The sequence below is a fragment of the Galendromus occidentalis genome, unplaced genomic scaffold, assembly GCF_000255335.2.
Source record: "Galendromus occidentalis unplaced genomic scaffold, Mocc_1.1 scf7180000077029, whole genome shotgun sequence".
NCBI classification, from domain to species: Eukaryota; Metazoa; Arthropoda; class Arachnida; order Mesostigmata; family Phytoseiidae; genus Galendromus; species Galendromus occidentalis.
The window spans coordinates 80,507-100,856 of NW_003805018.1; the positions used below are offsets into that span (position 1 = coordinate 80,507).

Sequence of the window (20,350 nt, forward strand, 5' to 3'; positions counted from 1 at the left end):
GTGACAGGACTCAGGACCCGAAATTCCCGGCATTCTCCTTGAAATTTGACGTCGATCAAGCCAAAATAGGCATTTATGGCAGGGAAACCCGAAAATAGGAAAAATTGCCATCTTTCCGCTGAAAAAGGCAAAATTAGGCATTTGAGGCACAATGCCTGAACTTCGCAGCTCTAGTCATAAGGTCGGAGAGTGCGGGGAAAGGGCGGAGTCCCACCAATCCCTTGGCGCGAATGCATCCAAGACGTGGTCGGTCTCCATGTATGCGTAGGATCCAGCATGTTTAGGCTAGGAACGCTAACGCATCCATTGAGACATTGCAGAGGCTTCACGGAGGACATTGAGACGCCAAACAATTGGAGATAAATATCATGATTGTCCCTAAGCGAGCTAACTCACAATCAGCACGGGAACTACGGACGCAAATTAACAGCCCAAACAAAAGGATCAAAAGTTCGGCGGAACTACGCTCTAAATACAAGACGATAAAACTAAGGTGACGATTAGGAAGGTCTTCTCACGCTCGTTCCTATCACTATACAGTACCACTGATTCTATTCATATTCGCTAGAACTCGCGAGCTCAGGCTGATATGAACCCCTGAATGATCACTAACCGAACCCGAAACCATTTTGTATTCGTCTGGTGCGGCCGATATCAATCGGTGGAGTTCGTTTGGCGGCTCATGTTTCAATTTCATGGGTGGCTGTGAGCACCTCATGAGCTTCCGGAAGGTTTCGATACTGCCTCGACGGTTCAGCTTCCGCTCCTGATTTTAGTGTTGCCATGGAAGTCTCGCATCTATTTCTGCTATCACCGACAATGCGGCTTCTGAGGCTGAGCTGGCTGATCGGGAGTCAGATGACGGACGAGACCTAGCATCACTGGATCGAAGTTCTATGATCGTACATTCCGCTACAACAAGTCTACTCATCGGCGGAATTGCTTTCCCCCGGGCCACCGAAGAGGAGCAAGCGTTGCCAGCACATCAGCGTGCTCAGGGGAAAGCCCAACCCGATCGTACGGCTTCGGACCAGCGTGAATTCAAGGAGATTGGAGTTCATGGCCCGGAAAATTCTCCCACCCCTTGAGCGTCCCGAGCAAATCGTAGATAATACTTCATGAGATGCAGACATTGAGAGAGCTCACCGCACATTCTTTGCAGAGAATTTCTCTTGGAAAACGCCATCTCAATTTTGAATAAAGGACGCTTTATTTCAACATTTCATTCGATATCCCTAATTGTGATACATCATTCGTGGCGGTCGTGCTCACTGATGAGAAGCCGACTATTCTCATCAAAGAGCATCTAAATCCCCAGCATAACTCTCGAACGTGCTTCTCAGTCCTTGGAATAACTGATAGGAATCAAATGACTCGGACAACTTGAAGCTCGACTCGGTTTCTCTGCTTCATTCATAGGGCTAGCGAGAGCCCGTTCGTCTGTCCGAGAGCATGATGCTGACTCCGCGAGCGAGGAGGACGCCGAGTCAATTGAGATCGGCTTTCCAGAATAGTATTCCCTCTCCCTTCGTCCGCGTCTTATCTACTCCCATCAACTGCGCTCGTAATATGGCCTACCCGGTTCATAAATACGATCCCGGTTTTGTCGCGATCGAGACGTTGGCCGCGAGACTCGATCAATTAGGATATATGCTCCTTTGTCGCTCTGTACCACGAGGTCAGAATTTGGTGACTCCGAGAACGGCTTATTTTCCTGCTTGTGAATATTCATTTGCTGCAGTTTGAGAGCAATCTTTGATCTGCTCACTCCGTCGCATTCACGGTCTCGATCAATAGAAGTATCTCCAAGTGTGGTTGATGGGTTCTCAGAGTCTAAGCGAAAGCACTACATGTCTCATCATCCCAGGTAATTGCATGGTATCGTAATCGCCACAGAAGAGAGCTGCGGCGGGGAGAAGCGTTTCCCACCATATTGTTGAGAATAAGCCCCCGCCGGCTTCCCGAAAAAGGGAAGGCACGAATAGAGCTCTCCGTGAATTAATCGGCTGTGCGATCCGAGGAAAACGAATTGGAGCCGGAGCAACCCTCCCGCAAGAGCAGCCCCCGCATGAGATGGAATGACTCTGTGCGTTCATATTCGGTCGAGAATCAGCTCTCCGGACACCACTCCGCGTGAGAACATTGGTTGTCTGAGATGCTGCAGATGGTGATTATCGACCGAAATCGCTCCCGGAATTCGGTACGGGTTGCTGCATCGATACGGATATAGAACCATGTGGAAGTGGGAGAAGAGCTGGATGTGGAGCACACTCATCGTCTCCCCACCGCCTTCCTTTCAGTGGTTGAATCAAGTCCGCCGAGAGAGAGAGGGAGAGAGCTAGTCGATTCCGATTAGGCTCTATCCATTGGCAGCTATTATAGGCCGTACCGAAAGGTGGTGATCCGATCCGCGGCATTCTCCCGAACCGCTGTCGTGATTTGGGCTCGCCATTCCCATCGTCGTCAGTTACATGACTGATCAATTGATCAATCACATTGGATGATCTGGAGATGACGCCAATCACGTGGACAGCTCATTCATGGGTCTCCACTTAGAACGGCAAATGAGTGGGAGACAGACGACGGCACGACTCGGTCTTGTGGAGCATCGGCTTCCTAGTCAAACCGAGTCAAAGGGATGGGTGCATGGGGTATGTCGTATGTTTTCTTCATTTCTGAAGGATTATGTTGCGCTTGTCGTTCCATTCCCCCCTGATTCTACGGAGCTTGCGATTCAAACTGCGGGCAGCGACCTCTCCCATTCACCGGTGATATTTATGGCTTCCCGATCCGTCGGAGAGCGTGACTGTTGTTCTCTAGGGACAGAAGACGCCCTTCGAGGGCTGACGCTTTTTCGTTGTCGCTCATATTCTGCCTTCTGTGTATGCGGAATTTGCGCCGCGATGCATATGTTCTCTACATAAAATCGTTCTGAGAGTGCGTTTGATTCGGAAGAAATGTAGTCATTCGAACGGCAATCATTCGAAGTCTGCGCCGTGCATGTGTGTTCGGGCAGACTGGCTCAACAAGACGCAGTAATCCGGTCACCCGCACAATATCTCGACCGATTATTCGCTCTCTCGCAGAGACTGCTCCTGTCGACTGTCGATACTCATGTGAAACGCACTAGTTTATTCGTTCACAGGGACTTTCGAGAAAAATGACGGCTTTTTGCAGTGGGCCGCGCGATTTCCTCCAATGGGCGGCCGAGATGGGAAACTCGGATTGGAGTTGGGGGACGTCCCAAGATCAACGATTCCATGGTACAGGACAACGCATGATTCCCGACGCTTCTTTCTCTCTGCCAATGCGCACGCCTCTCGGTGTCTCGTGCTCGGACTCAGACGTCGCCGGGGACAGTGTTGTTCTTGGTAAAGAATCTCGCAGGATCTTCTTTTCGCAGATGAAGATATGGGAACGGGAGAGATAAACAGTCCTCATTTGGTGGACGAAGAATTGACCGATCGATTATTCGACCATTACATTGATGGGTTGGGAGAGCCGCTTCGGAACTTGATTTGGGAGTAGTCAAACTCTCACGGCAGTCGGATAAACGGGCACAGAATCTCGGAGGCCCCTCGGACGTCAGCTAAGGAGACTGAAACGAACAAAACGAAGCAACTTAACGAGAAAATCGAATAAAACACTCGATCAAGAGAGCGGCATAATGTTTTGAAAGTCGTTGAAAGGACGAAGAACAGAACGAACGGCTTTCCATTTATTACAGGACGAACGGATGAATCAGCCAACCAACCAAGTAACGATGCGTAACGTGAAACGACTCGAATGGACGAAAAACTATCGGAGTCGACTTGAGAATCAAACAGAACAACTCAGCAACAGTTTCCCGAAAAGGAATTTACTCAAATAGACTATGGGGAACAAGTTTCACACATTACAGTCTGGATATCGATGTCATTGTACCGTGACCGAGCGAGACAGAGATTCACTTTCATCCTTCAACAAGTGGAATATCGTACCCAGTCTAGGCTACAGAAAATAGGTTCCCTCCTCCTCTCCAGATGTCTTAGAGGTAACCTGAGAAATATCAAACGAATGACCAGTGTGATTCTATCAGACGCAGTCAAATGCCGATCGTAATCCTTGAGGGCACATTTTCGTATTGATATTACGGTTGTTACTCACAGCGCTCATCGCCAAAACACTCCAATCACATCTTGCTAGTTTGTTTTTCTCGCCAAGCTTGTATTAGTATCAAGATTTGAATGCTACACGAGAGAAACGACGGCCAATCATTCCGCGGGGTCCATCAGGTGAATCGCTGCGGAAGCTTCGTTTCGAGACCATTCTCGTGCTCGCCTTAGCGCAGGAATGTCGCATGCCGTGTGGATGATCGTTTTGTTGATCGAACAGATGTTTGGAATGGTTTCACTTTCATCACACTCGCTCAGAGCGGATCAAAGGGGTCGGCGTGAAACGTCGGTTCTGATTTGTATGCTGAGCACAATCTGATAGGGATATCTGAGTACTGCCACAAGGAATCAGTTGCCGCCCTCCCTTCATGGTCAGAGAATGACTAGCAGCCGCAAGCCGGCGATAGGCGAGGCCCCGCTCTGAGGGTCACTCGCTCCCTGACCCTCGTCATTGAGAACAACATTGCATTACTCGTGAGAGTGAGAGAAAAATGAAGAGGAGGATCGGAGTCGTCTATGATCTCGAACGGGGCAGTTCTCAAGGTACAGAAGAGTCCCATCACAGTGGACTCCTATACAGTATAGTTGACCGCTAGCCCGAATCCGAATCCATCTACCAGCCCATCAATCTCATCGATGGATAGGATCTTCAATCCCGGACTTTCGGCCGGTCCCGCGAGGTCCTCTATCACAGAATTCCTCTACGTATTCGGAAAGGTATCAGAGCTTCAAATCTTGAACACGTCGGGACTCTCATTGCGAACAGGACTGGTGTGCTGGGAAATGACGGTTGATACGGCTCTTGGAAGCCGGAGGAGCTCTGATAAGAGGCTTGAGGTCACTTATCATTCGCCTCGGGCGTGGGAAGCATTCAATTTGCGTCTCGCGGAGCTTGTTCTCCTCTTCAGATAATTCAAGGATAATACTCTTCTTCTCTCTCTGACTTCGATTCAGAACGGAGCCTTAAAAGTTTGGCAATTCACTCTCACTCAGTCAAATCAGTGTTCTGGCTACGGATAAGGTGCTCCCCTTTGTTGGAGGACGACGTCGTTCCCATCTTCACGTTGGTCCCTCCTGTGTCCCGTCGTGATTAGGCTTTGCGACCGCGGTTAATAACCGCAATTGCGGTTTTTCTTTAACATGGGACTCTATGGGAGACAGCGAATAACCGCAGTCGATAACCGCGGTTTTCCATGAATTTTGCGGTTTTTCGCAAAGCCTAGTCGTGATTACAAAAACATCTAAGTATGACTCGTCTTGGGTGCTTGCCGGCTCGTTTGGGTGTGCTCGCTGTTCAGATAATGCCTTCGATGCGACATATAGCGCGGAGCTTCTATTCTTGCATCATCATGACGACCGGGCAGTACGTGAATGATTTAGGTTCAGGATTTCTGTCGAGGCCTTCCAGAGCTACCGGGGCGCGGATTCATATCTCTCAAGGATGATCGTTATAGTCATGACCGTCTTCGTTTCCGATTGATTGATCCATAGACTTATTACTTTACATCTCGGCATGGCATTCCATCGGTCCTCCTGACGAATAGCCGACCAAGCTCGCTGATCGAAATCTTCGGCGAGAGTTTTCCGTGACCGCAACAAGAATGTGTGGCGTTGCTGACCCACTCGGGATGGGTATAGGTACATATGCCTACCTAGTTGCATAATCGGCGCTCGGTTTCCTCAAGTCTCTTCGGAATCAAGAGTCGTTCGGGAGAAACTATCTGAGCCGATGTGTTCGGAATGGATTAATTATTGATCTCCCCGATACTACGTCGTCTTTTTTTTCTGAATTGACTGACACCGATTGCTCTGATTGCCTGGTTCAAAACTTTTTCGTGATTCGTATGACGGCTCGCTCGAGCGGCAAAGTTACATTCATATGTTGACATGGATCCCCCAAAGAAACTCGAGACGACACAGGCTCTTCGTCTGAATCAGACGATCGCCATATAATGAATAATGAGTTAAACTCGCACATTCCGAGCGCGCTTGATAGTCTCTGGAGTCATGATTCTTGTGTGTGAGTTTTATCACTTTCTGAACTTCCTGTCGAGCTTCCGAAACCGGAGCTTATTCATGACTTAAACAGTGAATGAACGACTGATTTATGCTTCGAAAAATCGATGAGGATGTGGGTCGCTCAAAATATTGTGAGGATTGGTCCGTGTCGATCGCTCCTATGAACATCAAACGATGTTCGTAATTCTTTGTTCGCGTGTTTGTGAAGCGCTGGAGGCTTCCGGACAGTGCCCGGAGGTCGTATCCGCCGGTTTCCGCGGGAACATTCCAGCGAGTTCTCCGCGAGCATGGAGAACACGCTTCGGAACCTTATTGCATAATTGAATTGGCCGAGCGCCCGCGCCTCTGTTCCGAGGGACATTGCACTCGTGTTTGGCAAGATCGCTCACAGGAGAATGGGTTACTTCGTCGTACGGGCTTGCCCGTTCCTCTCCGAACAAAAAATCAGCGATTGATCAATGAATTGGTTGATGACGGGGTTAGTAATCATAGCTTGGTTTCTTGCTCGTTTGCTTGTCTGCATCATCCGTTATTCAGATGTTCACAGTGCGCCAGCGGCCGTGGCGGCATGCAGGTTAAACATATCGGCAGCGGCAGCCGCAGCCGCGGCAGCAGCAATGGGGTTGAGAGCGGCAGTCGGGAGGCACAAGTGAGTGTGCGCGGGGTGCGCAGGTTGCACTCCCGCGTGACTGTGGGGCGTCGTCGTACTCATACCTGCGAACGGGTAGCCAAATCCTGTAGGGTAGCCAGGGTATCCGCCTCGACTATAACCATACGCCGGAAAGCCAGCTGAAATAGAAAGAAAACCGGAATGTTATCATGGATACAGTTTGTCTCCTTTCACCACCCCTGACATGTTCTTGTTTTTCGGGTACGCGCGTCGGTAGTCGATATCGCTACCCGACATGCTCTCATGAATGGAGCGAGGCAACCTGGGCATTCAAAGTGTAGGAGCAGTGGAGGACATGATCTGGAGTGGTCAGGATGAAGCGCCGAGGTAGCGAAGTGAGATACAACCAGAGCGGCGCCGGGATGCCGTGAGAGATAGTGAACGAGACCTTAATCGAGGGTAAATGCGACTCCTCATACGGGCGGAGCTTGTTCCCAGGGCGATGCCCCTATCCCATGCCCCATGGTGCCCAATCTGGAGGAACCGTCATCCGACAAGACGCTGCTTGTGAGCTATAACAGCGCTGTAATGGAGGGCCACGTGATCGAGGGGAATCAAGCGGTAGGAAGAGATCACATTTGAACAATTCAGCGAGGGACCTCGATTCATTGAGATAGACTCATGGTGATGATGGGGCCCGGTATTCCGTCGATCGATGCACTCAGCTAGCGAGCGAGTTCCGACTTAGCTTCTCTCTCAGTTGCATTTCCTCTCGCTCATCCGCCCATTGCTGTGTTTCGGCCGAAAAAGAATGAACGATCGGGGTGAATCGGGGACAAAGTGGATGGGAGAAAATTCCCTCTCTGGCTCGTCATTCTCGCCCGCGACTACCGCTGCCGTGCAATGGGGGGCTTTGGCGCGAATGGGAGGGCGAGAAGCTGGTGAGAGAACGAACGAAGCAGAGAGGGAGGGGAGGCTGGAGACAGGAGGGGATCGAAGGCCCGAAAGAGAGGAGCCCGAGACAAGGGAGGAAAGGACAGAGAGAGGGAGGGACACAAAGAGCTTCATCGGGCTGCCGCTTGAGCGCCTGCTCCGTGACTCTGTCGAGCGGAGGAAAAGCCAGCCAGCCCGCCCGTTTGCCCGCCCGCCCATTGAACCGGGGAGCCTGAGATGAATCAGGCAAAAAAAGGACAAAAGATTTGTGGAAACGCCGATAAGTACTTCGTATAATGAATGGTCGCGATTGGATTTTCCTCCCGAAAGCTAAAAAGTTCACCAGACCCGCCGCGGAGAAAAACAGAACAGACGGAGAGCCTTCACTCAGGCAGACAAACGTACTTTGTACTGCAGACTGACAGACGGACAGACTTGCGGACTGACATGGGGCAGGAGGAAGACAGGGCGGAGAGAAGATGAAAAGGGAGAGGCAGACAGCGACAAGGATGCAAGCGGGGAGATCCTCAGCCACAGCGCGGTGCCTGCTCTCTTGACTCGCCCGAAAACTCCGCAGTCGGTCAATCCAGACTCGGATTCCCTAGATTCTCTCGATGATAATGTGACAACGTCGGCGTAACGATATACGTATGGAGCTAAGGGGACAATCATTCTCAGGCCGGAGAGGCACTCGCTGTCTTTAGTGAGTCGCGATAGCGAAAGCCGCAAGCGGAATCAGTTCACTTCATCGCATCGCTATCCCAGCCGCGCGAAATCATGCTCAACCTCGTTCCGATCGAGTCTATTCACCGCATTTTTTCCCATTGTACAAATGCGAATGTCTAGGCGCCCGGTGACTTGTCCCCTGTGCGAAACTGGGGCTCGTACCTCCCTACAATTCTCTTCACTGTAGGCGACCAATCGGTCGTTGATCGATGATACTCTGACGGCCCTTCGATGGGACGACTCGCGAATTTTCAATCGCGATGTTGGTAATCCTCCGCCTAACTTGATTCGTCTGACCTCGAGCATTCCCCGGACTGCCCTCCCCGCAAAGGGAGAACACTTCATATACCCCGAGGAGGTAAGCCGAGGGTTTCCCCGGGTAGGATCCAAGAGGCCTCGCGAGGCGACCGGGACAAATCTGATGATGAGAGGATAGGTACCCTAGAATCCCCCGCATAAGCAACCCCGACCTTCACGAAATGCCCGGTATAAGCAACGTCGTGTGCAAGCAAGCATCCTCACACCACGGCATACAAAGCTGCTCATAAGGAAGATTGGTTTCACGCGAGGTTGCTCATGAGAGGAAATGCTCACGAGAGGCGTTGCTCTTATGCAGGATTCCAGGGAATTCTTTCAATCGCAATAAATGACCGTTCCGTACTTACCTTCAGTAAGAGCACCAAGAGGCCAAACCAGTTCTGTGGGAACAAGGTAGGAAATCATGAGTTCTCAGCTGGTATCGTGCATTTGCTCACTAGCTCTGCCGCGCTTCCGTCTCGCGAAAACGTCACTATAGAACATGAAGGAATGCGTCTTGGGTCTGGTCAAACCGGGAGACCTTCCACTCACCTGCACCCCTTCCTCGAGCGACGCTATTTGGCATCATGACTTCTTTCGGTTGAGCTTTTTTGCACTCGACCTGTGTGATTACGATTGTTAACATCGAGTTGAGGTTGCAATGTATCGGAAGTTCGTAGGAAAACGAATCGGATCGATGAGTATAGGATCCAAATATTGTGCACCTGTCCGTCTATATGGACTCGAGTCGAAATCTCAGCATCGATAGAAGCTCACCATTTTGTTATTTATTTCGTGGAAGTGGACCTCGCAGACTTTGTCGACGACGTCTTCTAGCTCGAACGTGACAAAGCCGAATCCTGGAAAGATGAAGACCGAGCATTTTCAGCTGGCATTTCACAAGGCGGGTGATGGAACTTTCTCCACGCAAAGCTTTCCCCGCGACGGCGGGGGCATCGATTCCGACTCCGCGCTCACGTCTAGACTCCAAGGGTCAGGTTCCTCGGGAGTTGGTATCCTCTGCCAAGCTTGACCTCAACGAAGCATACGAGAGGAACAACTGAACTAAACTCCCGCCAACAGCTAATAGGTGGAGAGTCGGCTCTCCGGGAGCATTCGGTTGACTATCGGATTTTCCCTTCCCGCACCGAAACATCTGCGGTGCGAGGCTCTATAGCAGGATCGTGGAGAGGCGGCAGTAAGCTGCGTGACAGTCTCGGAGTGCGTGAAAAGCTCGGACAGCAAGGAACGAGCAACAGCAATAGTGGACGCGGAGCGTCTGCTGAAACTCTATTCCGCGACTGCGCTATTTCAAACCGATCCATCCACAATTCACAACTCATCGCATCATTTCTCCGAAGAAACACTTCCGAAGGATACCGAAATACGGCATGGTTTGTCCATTCGGAGTCAGCTCGACCAGCCTCAACGATGACGGAATCATCAGTTCCCCTGAATGAATGAATCCTCTTGCTTGCTTGCAGTTTTCGACCGTGGTGCTTGTCTGACCGTTCATGATACCCACACCTGACCAGGGGCAGCCAGCGTGGTCCCAGAGGGAATGAATTACCGTAAAAGTTCTAATTGGGTATTATTAACATGAGCCCCACACTCCAGTTGAATTTTCCACTCTTCTGGATCGTGCGTCAATGCATTTCTTCCTATGGCTCTTCAACCTTTTCCTCCTACCTCCCTCTCAGTCCCCCTTCCCCTTTTCGCGCTTGCAGTTACTCTTGAGAATTATAGAGTCACCCCTTCGGGAGCTGCTCACCGAAAAAAAAATTGAAGGGCATGTCCGCTCATTTTGTCCGCTCGCTTACGAGGGGCTGGAGTAACTCGATGTAACATACCATACTGAACCAATCGAATGGGTACCCTAAGCATGCTAATCACTTTGTCGGACAGGCGAGCCGCGACAGAAGTTCGGCTCTTTTCGAAACTCGGGTTGCTGAATTACGACCCTCAAACTGCCCGTCTATTAGAGACTGCCCGTCTATTGGAATATATGTATACGATCGCCGACGATGAATTCGAATTCTATGCCTTGCAGCGACTTATTCGGGCAGCGAAATGAGAACGGAGATCCACCTGGGTAGACGGAAAGAATCGGAGCACGTCGCCATAGGGAGCCTGGCATAATACGAGCTGAAGCATACGTGACGCTCCGGATTGTTTGAGTCTACAACATACAATGATTATTCCTATCGTACATGATTATGTTCACGTCTTCGAGTCGGAGTGCCTATCCCTCCACGAGACAGGCCCAATCTCTCTCCGACCAAGGCGCAAGGCTCAGGTCATCGCGTCCGCGAGTCTCAGGCGAAGGATGTTACCCTCGACATGAAAAAACTGCCGACTATTAGCCGAAACACAGATCTCCATAAATCACGATCGCCACCCTGGACTCTCCTTGTTCGCGACGCCGACCAGGACTCGAGGAAGCCTTCCATTTTTTTGGCGGAAACGTCATCCGCCAAAAAAGAGCCGCCGTGTGCTCCGCCAAAACTCTCCTTCTAGACTCTCCCCCTCCGCACGTATAGCGCGACCGTGTCAACCATCCTCAATCCAATACACTTGCACGACACCATGGAGCCTTGAACAGCGCCATATCAGCAGTCTGCTGTCGGGAAATTTTCCTATTAGAGCTGTCGTAGATATGGATACCAAGCTCATCTACGAGAATGTCCGACAGGATCCGCATCATCTTCCCGCAAGAGAAACTGCAGATTGGCTCCACCCCCTGGGTGATCAGTTTCTCTCTGTTTTAGGATTTTCCTCTCCGAAGCCACAGTCGAAGACGAGAACAAGGCACTGCGCTGGGTTCAGATCATTCCTGTCCGACATGCGCAGACGCGTTGAATCGTGTTTTTCTTCTGTGGAGCGGCTCACGAAGGATTGACCCCGCAACTCTCAGGAGGGAACTCTGAGAGCGGAGGCGAGAGAAGAAGAGAGGGCAAACGTGGAAGAGCCGAGGGGGATGCGTCGACTAGGAGTACCGTAGGAGGACTCCTCGGGACGGCCAGCGTCCTCAATGCCAACAATGCTCCGGTTTCGATTTCCATCAAATTGGGCCATTAATGTCGAAGATCGAAGTCTCGTAGATCTGAGGAACAATCGTGTACAAGTCCGTGCGATATCGGACACATCAGGTCTCCTATCTCTTGGATAGATGAACGTCGGAGACTAGAAGATTCTGGTATTGCCAATAATCTCAAGCGAAGGACTGCGTTTCCGAATTCGAACCGAAACTTCTCGATATATTGAAGTTTTCGACCGTCAATGAGATGAGGAGTTGCACTTCTCTGAGTGATAAAGTCGTCCGGATTTGGAGCAGAAATCGGGGGAACATTCTGAAAGGAATCATCTCCGCAGCCTTGATAGCTCATGTGGGAATACATCTTTGAGCCATCAAGACTCAAGATTAATGCGAGAGTTGATTTCTAATCACGCATACCAATTATTTTTTGCGCCAGCGCCGGTCCGACTTTGCGTGTTCGAGAGCATTGGTCCGAACCACGCGTGAAATGTCGCTCTAGAGAAAAGACCCAGGAACCCCGGTACTTTTCTCATGGAGGCTTCGGAGACATGCCGTGCACGAGACCCGGTTCGGATAAAGGGAGGGATTTGTGCAGCATCAAGACCTCAAGAGCTTCCCCCTAACTCGGAAGGCAAAGAGGGGGGAGCGGTAGGGGGCAGCAATGAGGGACGAGAGGCGAGCCTCAAATACTCCAGCGTGAGTCTGACAAAATTTGTCTCGTATCACCCTACCGCGCCGTGCAACCGTGCTCCCACGGAGCCCGCTGCGAAAGTCCTTCACCCGAGCCGCTGCCGTTATAGGTGATAACTGATAACAATGTTTGCCTACATTCTACGCCCCTGTTCGGGTATATTTGTTCCGGAGAGTCCCCATCAATGACCCTGGACAACGGCATGAGCAGACAGTGTCCCCGTTGTCTTGTAGTGAAGATCCCATCGATTCAGGTTGAAGGCTAACAACGACGGGAGTCCAAGGAGAATGATCATCCTCCAAGACGCGACGATCCATGGATGCTCTTGGTAAGATTTTCCGTATCCGTAAGTCTTCGGGTAGTGGATTTCCCCCCTAATTATGAGCATCCTTTCGCTTCGGGAAGAACTTTAAGCCTTCATCCAATTTTTCTGTTCAGATTTTATTCCGAATATCTAGGCTCAATCCGAGTGGGGAACGGAAACAACTCGGCCGTCCCGTCGTAGAATCTAGGACAGCTCATCCGAGAGGGATCCACGCGCGGTCGTTCTCTAGGAGTTCTCTCGTGACGGAAGGCGCACAACGTAGAGAATTCTATCACATAGAAATCTGTGATACGGTGCAGAAGTTTTCAACGCTTGATCGTTTCAATCATGACACTCCACGAGAACAGTCCAGACTATCCGCCGCGGTGCCCGGTGGGCGCTTACATGGTAAGCGAGCTCGACATCGTGCGGCCGAGATTGCTTTCCGAAGACGTGGGAGTCCCTGCACCCAGCCTGACATGCTCGCCCATGTTGATAGCGAGTTGCCGTGACTTGGCGCTATATCAAGCGACGAAACTCACTGCGATGACGGACCTCCCAATACCGCTGTCCTCGTGATGCGGTCTGACCCGCGTTTTCGAATGGGCGGAAGGGAAATCACGTTCATCGGAGGCGAACTAGACCGGTGGTTCTTACCGGGTGCGAGCTCCGTACCGGACTCGCACGATTTCCGCGGTTCGCAGCCTGAACCAAGGTGGCGCATATTTCTTCTCAGTCACGAGGGGCTTGAAATCGAAGAGTAAGGCACATGTCCGGCCTCTGGTTCTCACTCCCGATGTGATCATCGGCTATACGTATGCTTTTTCAAGTGAGCTACGTGGCTCCCCGTGGAGCAGAGCGGGTCCGGACACCTTCATAGGATCCCACGAGAGGGGCCAGGCCACCCATGGATGTCATGCCCGAGGCTCATGGGGAAGCGCGGGCCGGAAGAAAACTGAAACCACCCGTTGCGCACGAATGACAAGGCAACGCAAGCTCTAATAAATGATAAGTAGATATGAGACATCTTGCATAAACGCTCGATGTCATTGGACCTCCACGCATCTACTTCAGACGCTCATCCGTTCCAGCGAGACCTTTTCCAGAGAGGGGAGTCGAGCTCCATGAGCCTCGGTCTGGTGGGCTAAGATGTCTCCGCGGGCCCTGTGGACGACCGCTCACCTCCCCACCCATGTAGGAGAGTGATCGGAAGTCCAAAGCTGTTCGGCACTCACGAGCATCGACCAAGCGACAACTAGAAAAATTCTGACTGAGACCAGGCGGCATGCCGTGTCCTCAGTCGATTTGCTTGGCGAGGAACGGTGCCCCGTGCTCCATAACGTCTTGTTGGGTGGAGCTCAGCGTCCCTTTGTTCAGTTGGTCGGCCGCTGCTAACATAGGTAGACCGAGCGAGCGGAAGACAACTCGACTTACAGACGGACGAAAGACGGGACGAGCGAGGGAATGACTTCACATTGACACATTGCCACTCTGCCTCCTAAAGACAGGTTAAAAGGACCAAGTGAGTCCGTGCCGAATGCTTCATGCATTCTCTCCCTTACCGAGGTGACGGGTGACCTTTTGACTTGTACTCGCCAATTCCGATGTGAAGTTCTTGGTTCTGATATATCTCTCACGGAGGAGTCTATTTAGCGGTACCTCGAGACAAGAATTCGGTCTTCGGACACGGATCGTGTGCCATTGCCTCGGCGCCGGGGACGCAGAAGCATCGAGACAGTCTGAGTTCAACTAAGAGCGAGCTGTCCACGGAGCGTCTTCCCGGAGAAAGCGTTGCATCGGGCCGGACGGCTCTAGTAGCTGAATCGCCAGATTGGTTCCCCGCTCGTTCCTTCTCAGTCAGTGCGGCGAGCGTCGCAATGGGTCAGGACAGTCATCAAGTTAGACGCTGGCTGTAGGCACAGGAACGGTGAGGGTAGCGGACATGCAAGCGGGGAGGGTTTTCTGACTTAGAAACGCCCAGTCACTCCCCAGCTGCTGGTATAACGACGGCGTCGGCGGCGATCAGGAAGGCTACGTGAGAGAGCTTGTGGAGAGGAGGAAGGTGAAAAGATCGGGAAAAAACGTCGCCCCTGGCTCAGAGCCAAACCATGGCGGATAACAGCAGCTGCTCTGTGAGCTGTCAGTTCGGCGAGCCGCCAGAGCACCTCGATGAAAATTTTCGGAGCTGTGAGCGGGCTCCGTGAGCTCGTCTCTTCGGTTGTTCGGAGCGATTCCGGCTTTGCGCCCTGAAAAATGTTCCTCTCTATCGTGCGAGGGCGGTGGGGACAAGAGCAAGGTCTAATGATTCATGGCAAGCTTTTGAGAAATCGCTCGCGGACGAGTCGCCTTTTCCCCGTCTCGGTTCACGAATCGACCAGTCCTGAAGCTCCTCACTGACGGAGAGTGGGGACGTCTTCGGAAATAACGACCAGCGCCGTGTCGGACAACCTTGTCGCGTGCCGTTAGCGGTACAGTCGAGCTACTCTACCAAAGGCCGGCCGCTGAACCAGCCAATGAGGCTCGAGGGGGGTTCGGGCGAAGGAGAAGATGAAGCCGGATTCAATTTATCTTCATCTGGTCGTCCGCCGAGCAACGGAGCAGAGTAGAGGCTCGCAACTTGCGGCGATGCCGAGGGGAATCTACGCCCTCGGATGCTACGCGGCAGACATACAAGACTGGGCGTAACAGTGGAGCCAGGTATCCTCTCTTGTCCGGACAATATGAGAATTCGGGAACCGTAAATCCATCTAGCCTGGGGTATGAAGGCTCGCGGCAGGAAAAACCAGGAACAGGAATCTGCTTGGGTATAATCGCCCTCATGAGCAGCCTTGAATTTCTGGATAAAAATAGCTGGGAATTCCTACTCGGGAGGCTCCGTGGGTGGAAATTTCCTCGAACACGATGCTCTTTCCACGAAGCGTACCCCGCAGGCGGCCGCATCCAGCGGAAGAATCGTGCTGAGGAACAGCACAATGTTCCCTTCCTTTCTGCGGTCTTCAGAATTCCTCCTACGCCGACCTCTAGAGAGAATCACCTGCGGTTGTCTAGATTCGTACGAGGATATGTATTTGAAGGACGACAGACTGAAGCTCATTCCGGGCGCGCGATACCAGAGCTCGAGGGGAGCAGCGAGTCGTATTAGTCTCAGAGAATGTTCAAGTCAAACGGAGGAATGACGACTACGATGAGGTGCTAAGAGGATTCGGGCGCGAGGAGCGTGGTGGCTCATGACTAGAGCTCGGAAGTTCAGGCACTCAAAAGTCTCAGAAATGGCAGGCGGAAAGGCACTGAAACCCCTCGATGAAGGCACCGAAACTAGGCAAAGTAGGCGTTATAGGCACGAAAACAAACGCATCGAAGCGTCCATCAGTGTCGTACTGTGAGAACTTCATGTGGTGACATGGATTCCCATCGGTGAGTAATCGACGCCGTTCTGATACGAGCATTTTACAAGGACGAATTTTTTTTGCGCGCTCTGGCGGAGCATCGGAACTTGTCGAGAGCAAGATGTGCTCCTGGAAACTAGGTTCGCCGACCTCATCTCATCACCGTTCTCAATAAGAAACCCTCAGTTTCCCCCGAAATCCTCGGAATTCGGCCCCTCAGAAGCTCGAAAAGGCACTCTAGGCACGAAACAGGCATTTTACATCAAAAAATGCCGAAAAAAGGCAGATATAGGCATTCAAGGCATAATGCCTGAACTTCCGAGCTCTACTTATGACTTATGACATGTCGTGTTGTACCGCGCATGTATACGGTAGGAGGGCGAAAACGACGTCAAGCGTGCTCTTTCACTTCACGCTCGTCCCCCAAGAACGCATGGAGAGCGTCGGGCGGGGTCCAGCTTCACATAAAGTAAGAGCACAACGGATTTCGCTTTCTGAGAGGAAAAATGGAGGGCAATCCATCTTGAAAGCTCGGCATGGCTGTGAGACGTAGATGGGCGAGAGCCGACATAGAAGGAGAATTAGCCGCCCACGACCCACGACGTGCCATTCTTGCTTTTCAACCGGCGAGTCTGCTTGTCCCTGCGTGCGTTTGCCCGTCCCTGCTTTTTTATCATTTGTTCTCTTCGCTCGGCCGATCTACCTTCCGGAGACTGAATAAGCTGGTGGGCAATCTCGAGAGACGATGGAGTAGCGAATCATCATCGAAGCGTTCGCGAGCTGTCCCAGTGGAGCTTGGGAATATTGGAAGCATTCTTCGCCGAGGCTCACTAAGACTCATTAATGAAACGAATCCACGAGGGTCGACATCAGTGGTGGGTGACGATCAAAATTAGCAGGATGAGCTCCATATTCATCGTCAGCACTCTCGATCGATGAATTCCTCCTCGCCTCCGGTGGTCAAATACTCAGCGAGTCCTTGCAAAATAGGCCCGGCCCGAGCCCCTTCAGAAGAAGAAAATGCCTTCTTGGTAGAAGCTTGTCTCGACTCGGATGCGATACGCCCATCATGATATTCTAACAACGCTGAAATGTATTTCTCGGATTCCGATTATGTTCGCTAATAGCCTCGACGAATTGGCTGGTCTCGATGTAAATCGTCAGTTGTACGCGTTCGCTCCTATATGTGCTGACTCGAGCCACCGATTCTTCGCTTCTCCATCTTTTCTCGGACGAACGATGGGGACGACCGTGGCATCAGGTCGGGAGCTCGTTCCTCAAGGAGTAGGGTAGATACCGCCCTCTTGTGGCGAAGCTCAAAGTTCTCACACGTGACGTCACTGAGCTGATGGCCGGCTGCGTGGCTAACACGCGATCGTGAACCTCCGGATTGTAGGGTTGAAACGACTGAGCGTTCAGGCGAGCAAGGACTCAGCGACCAAGCTCGCCTCCCCTTCCGCTCTCTCCGAGTCGGTCCCATCGTGGAGCTTCGTTTCCGATCTCGATAGTGACGGAATATTCGGTCATTTCGCAAAGTTCGGGAATCTCCGGCGCATTCGTTCCGGAATATGTTTTTCCTAGTTTCGCCCCCGCGTGATAACATCATCCAGTACCGGGAAGGAGAACTCACCTCTATGTCGATTCGTCTGCTTATCAAACATCAGCATAGCGTCTTCTATCTGTAAGGATTCGAAAAGGACATCGATTTAGAATCTGGGAGATATTCCACCGTCATCCGGCGTTTAGGGGCCCAGACTAGGACGATGGTCCGGAGGCTTTCGGTTCTGACGACGGTGACCAGGTAATAATCTTAGTGATTCGGAAACAGTTGGGGCTCGGTTACCCGACATAATGACAGTTTCGTGGTGTCGCATCTAGCAAACAAATGAATGAGCGAGCGCGCACGAGGCTACGCGGGACAAGGCCAGCAAAAGTCAATGAGTTCGTGGAGCGGGAGTATCTGCATCAGCCATTCTACTCTTTAACGAGTTTGAGAAGAGGCAATCAAGAAGTTCGAAAACTCCACCCTCTTGCCTGCCGCAAGCCCCAACCGATAGTCAGGACGTCAGGACGGAGTAGCGCCGCCAGCCGGGGGAGCACGGCAGGCAATGAGGCCGCTCGGCCGCCTCGAATCGAGCGCATGACGATACGAGCTGAAGACTTGGCGACCGTCGAGAGTCTAGATAGCTCACTGCTGCATAGTCAGCCAAGTCGTACCCTGGATGGGGAGACCTCTCCAAGCTCGCTGTTCGACGGAGTCTGCTCATTGACCGATGACGACTCGCGTGGAAGAGCCTATCGAGCCACAAAATTTGACAAGCCGGGCTCCGATATGCCGGTTCAAGTTTCATGAGAATCTTCGTCTTCTACGATCCGAGCTATTTGGAGATTCGAAATTCGCCTCGTCACGGTAGTAGCCCATCATCTTGTCTGGAGGGGTTCCTCAGAACTCGGAACTGGTTCTTGCTTGACGCGATAGAAATCAATCAGTACTCAAAAGCCCGAGATTAAATCCGAGAGAAGAATTCCAGGGAGGGCGCTGGATTAATTGCCATGACGATGGTACTTTGCTGAACCATCGTAGTCGACCTTCCTCACTGACCTGGTTCTTGCCTTAGATAGCCAGGGGAACTCGCTACAAAGGTGCCTCCAAGCAGAGCCTGCGAGCTTCCATCACGATCAAAATCGATCAAAATGATGGACGACGGCACATGTCTCGAGGAGATCGCGACGACATGACTAGAAGAATTCTTCTCCCTCACGTAGGACTCCTAATGGTCAAGCATTGTGGCGAGCGACTCGGTGTGAAACGCCCACTGACCAGCTCCTTCCGCTGCTTCCAGAGTGCAACTCGAACATGCTTATGAGCAATGTCAAAGACGGAAATCTTGGTAATTCATCTCAGAATTCCCCCGCTGGTAAAGCGGTAAGAAAAATCGATGCTCATGCCGAGATTCATCACGTTTTTCTATCCGGAAACTCTCGGGACCTTCCGGCTCCCGTAGACTTCTAGCTGGCCAGCCCCTGTCATGTAGCAGTCTCCTACCCAGAGCGACTCGCAAACAGTGTAATGCACCCTTCAACGCCTGAAATCACCAAGTACGAAGGTAAAATCGTGTCCATTCCATCAGAACCTTCAGTATGAGCATGCACATCCAAATGAGCCAGGGAAAAGCTGGTCCGACGGAAAACTTGGAAAAAGTCCGCGCATTGAGTCTCCCGGCTTCGATCAGCCGGGAGTCGCTCTTCCTTAGTTTTTAAAGTTTCACCCTTCTCGGGGGTATCGGGGGTATATGGATCCCAGTACTTTGAGTCCCAGAGGGCCGATTCCAGACGCGGGGCCCGCGAACCATGTCGGAGTCGTGTCTTATTCGAAGACATCGTGGGGGAGAGTCCCATCTACTCTTCACGCACCACATATGACTCCGGTTCCTCGACCCTTCTCTGCGCAATAGAGTATTATTCGTGAAATTAGACTCCAGATGGGTATCGGAAAGCTTCGTGAGCCAAACATTGAAATTGAAGCCCGTAAACCGAATTCTCTTCGATAGCCGGACACTCTCTGAGTGTATCAGTCACTTCTATGATACGGGCACCTCGCGGGAGTTCGAAAGCGTAGACGGACATCTATGATATACGGGCGATCTCTGATAGTCGGGCATGCAGTTCGACGCACTTCCCGGGACCGAATAGGAAAAAAGGGCACTCTGCAATATTCGGGCTCCCTCCCGTCCACGGGCATGTTCGAGGAGCTCGAAGAATCGATGAGGAGGGCCCATTCTCAGAGAGGATACGCTTGCCGCGGGACGAGAGAGCCCCAGTCGCCGTAGCTTCCAAAGCATGACCCGATCATCAGCTGTTCGAGCTCCGGGTGCTGTCAGTGACAGGAGACTATCGAAAGTATCTTCCGGAAAGCGCTATCCGGAATCGACGCACACACAAACATCCCTCTTAAAAAATGCACGTATCTTTCCTCTGACGCTCTGATTATGGCTCACTCGCTCCGGATACGTACCCGACCGAACTGTTGGAAATAATTCTTCACGTCTTCGAGAGTAGTGGGTGCTGACAGGCCTCCTACGAATACTTTTTTTGTCCGCGTTACCATCTGAAAGGTAGAATGTAGAAGCTCAATACCATTCTCTACACCGGCCGGTATCGGACACAGGATGCCATCATTGTATTCAGAGAGG

General features: G+C 51.7%; 1 protein-coding gene across 1 annotated transcript in view; it reads right to left on the bottom strand.

Moving 5' to 3' along the window:
• LOC100904026 (RNA-binding protein Musashi homolog Rbp6) overlaps nt 1-20,350 on the bottom strand; it is a 45,560-nt gene that overhangs the window by 3,185 nt on the left and 22,025 nt on the right. The window contains exons 7-12 of the mRNA XM_029110682.1: nt 20,173-20,265; nt 17,788-17,836; nt 9,517-9,599; nt 9,292-9,361; nt 9,108-9,140; nt 6,888-6,962 (exon numbers count right to left, since the gene is read on the bottom strand). Of these exons, the coding sequence (XP_028966515.1) occupies nt 6,888-6,962; nt 9,108-9,140; nt 9,292-9,361; nt 9,517-9,599; nt 17,788-17,836; nt 20,173-20,265 (403 nt within the window). The remainder of the gene's footprint in view (nt 1-6,887; nt 6,963-9,107; nt 9,141-9,291; nt 9,362-9,516; nt 9,600-17,787; nt 17,837-20,172; nt 20,266-20,350) is intronic.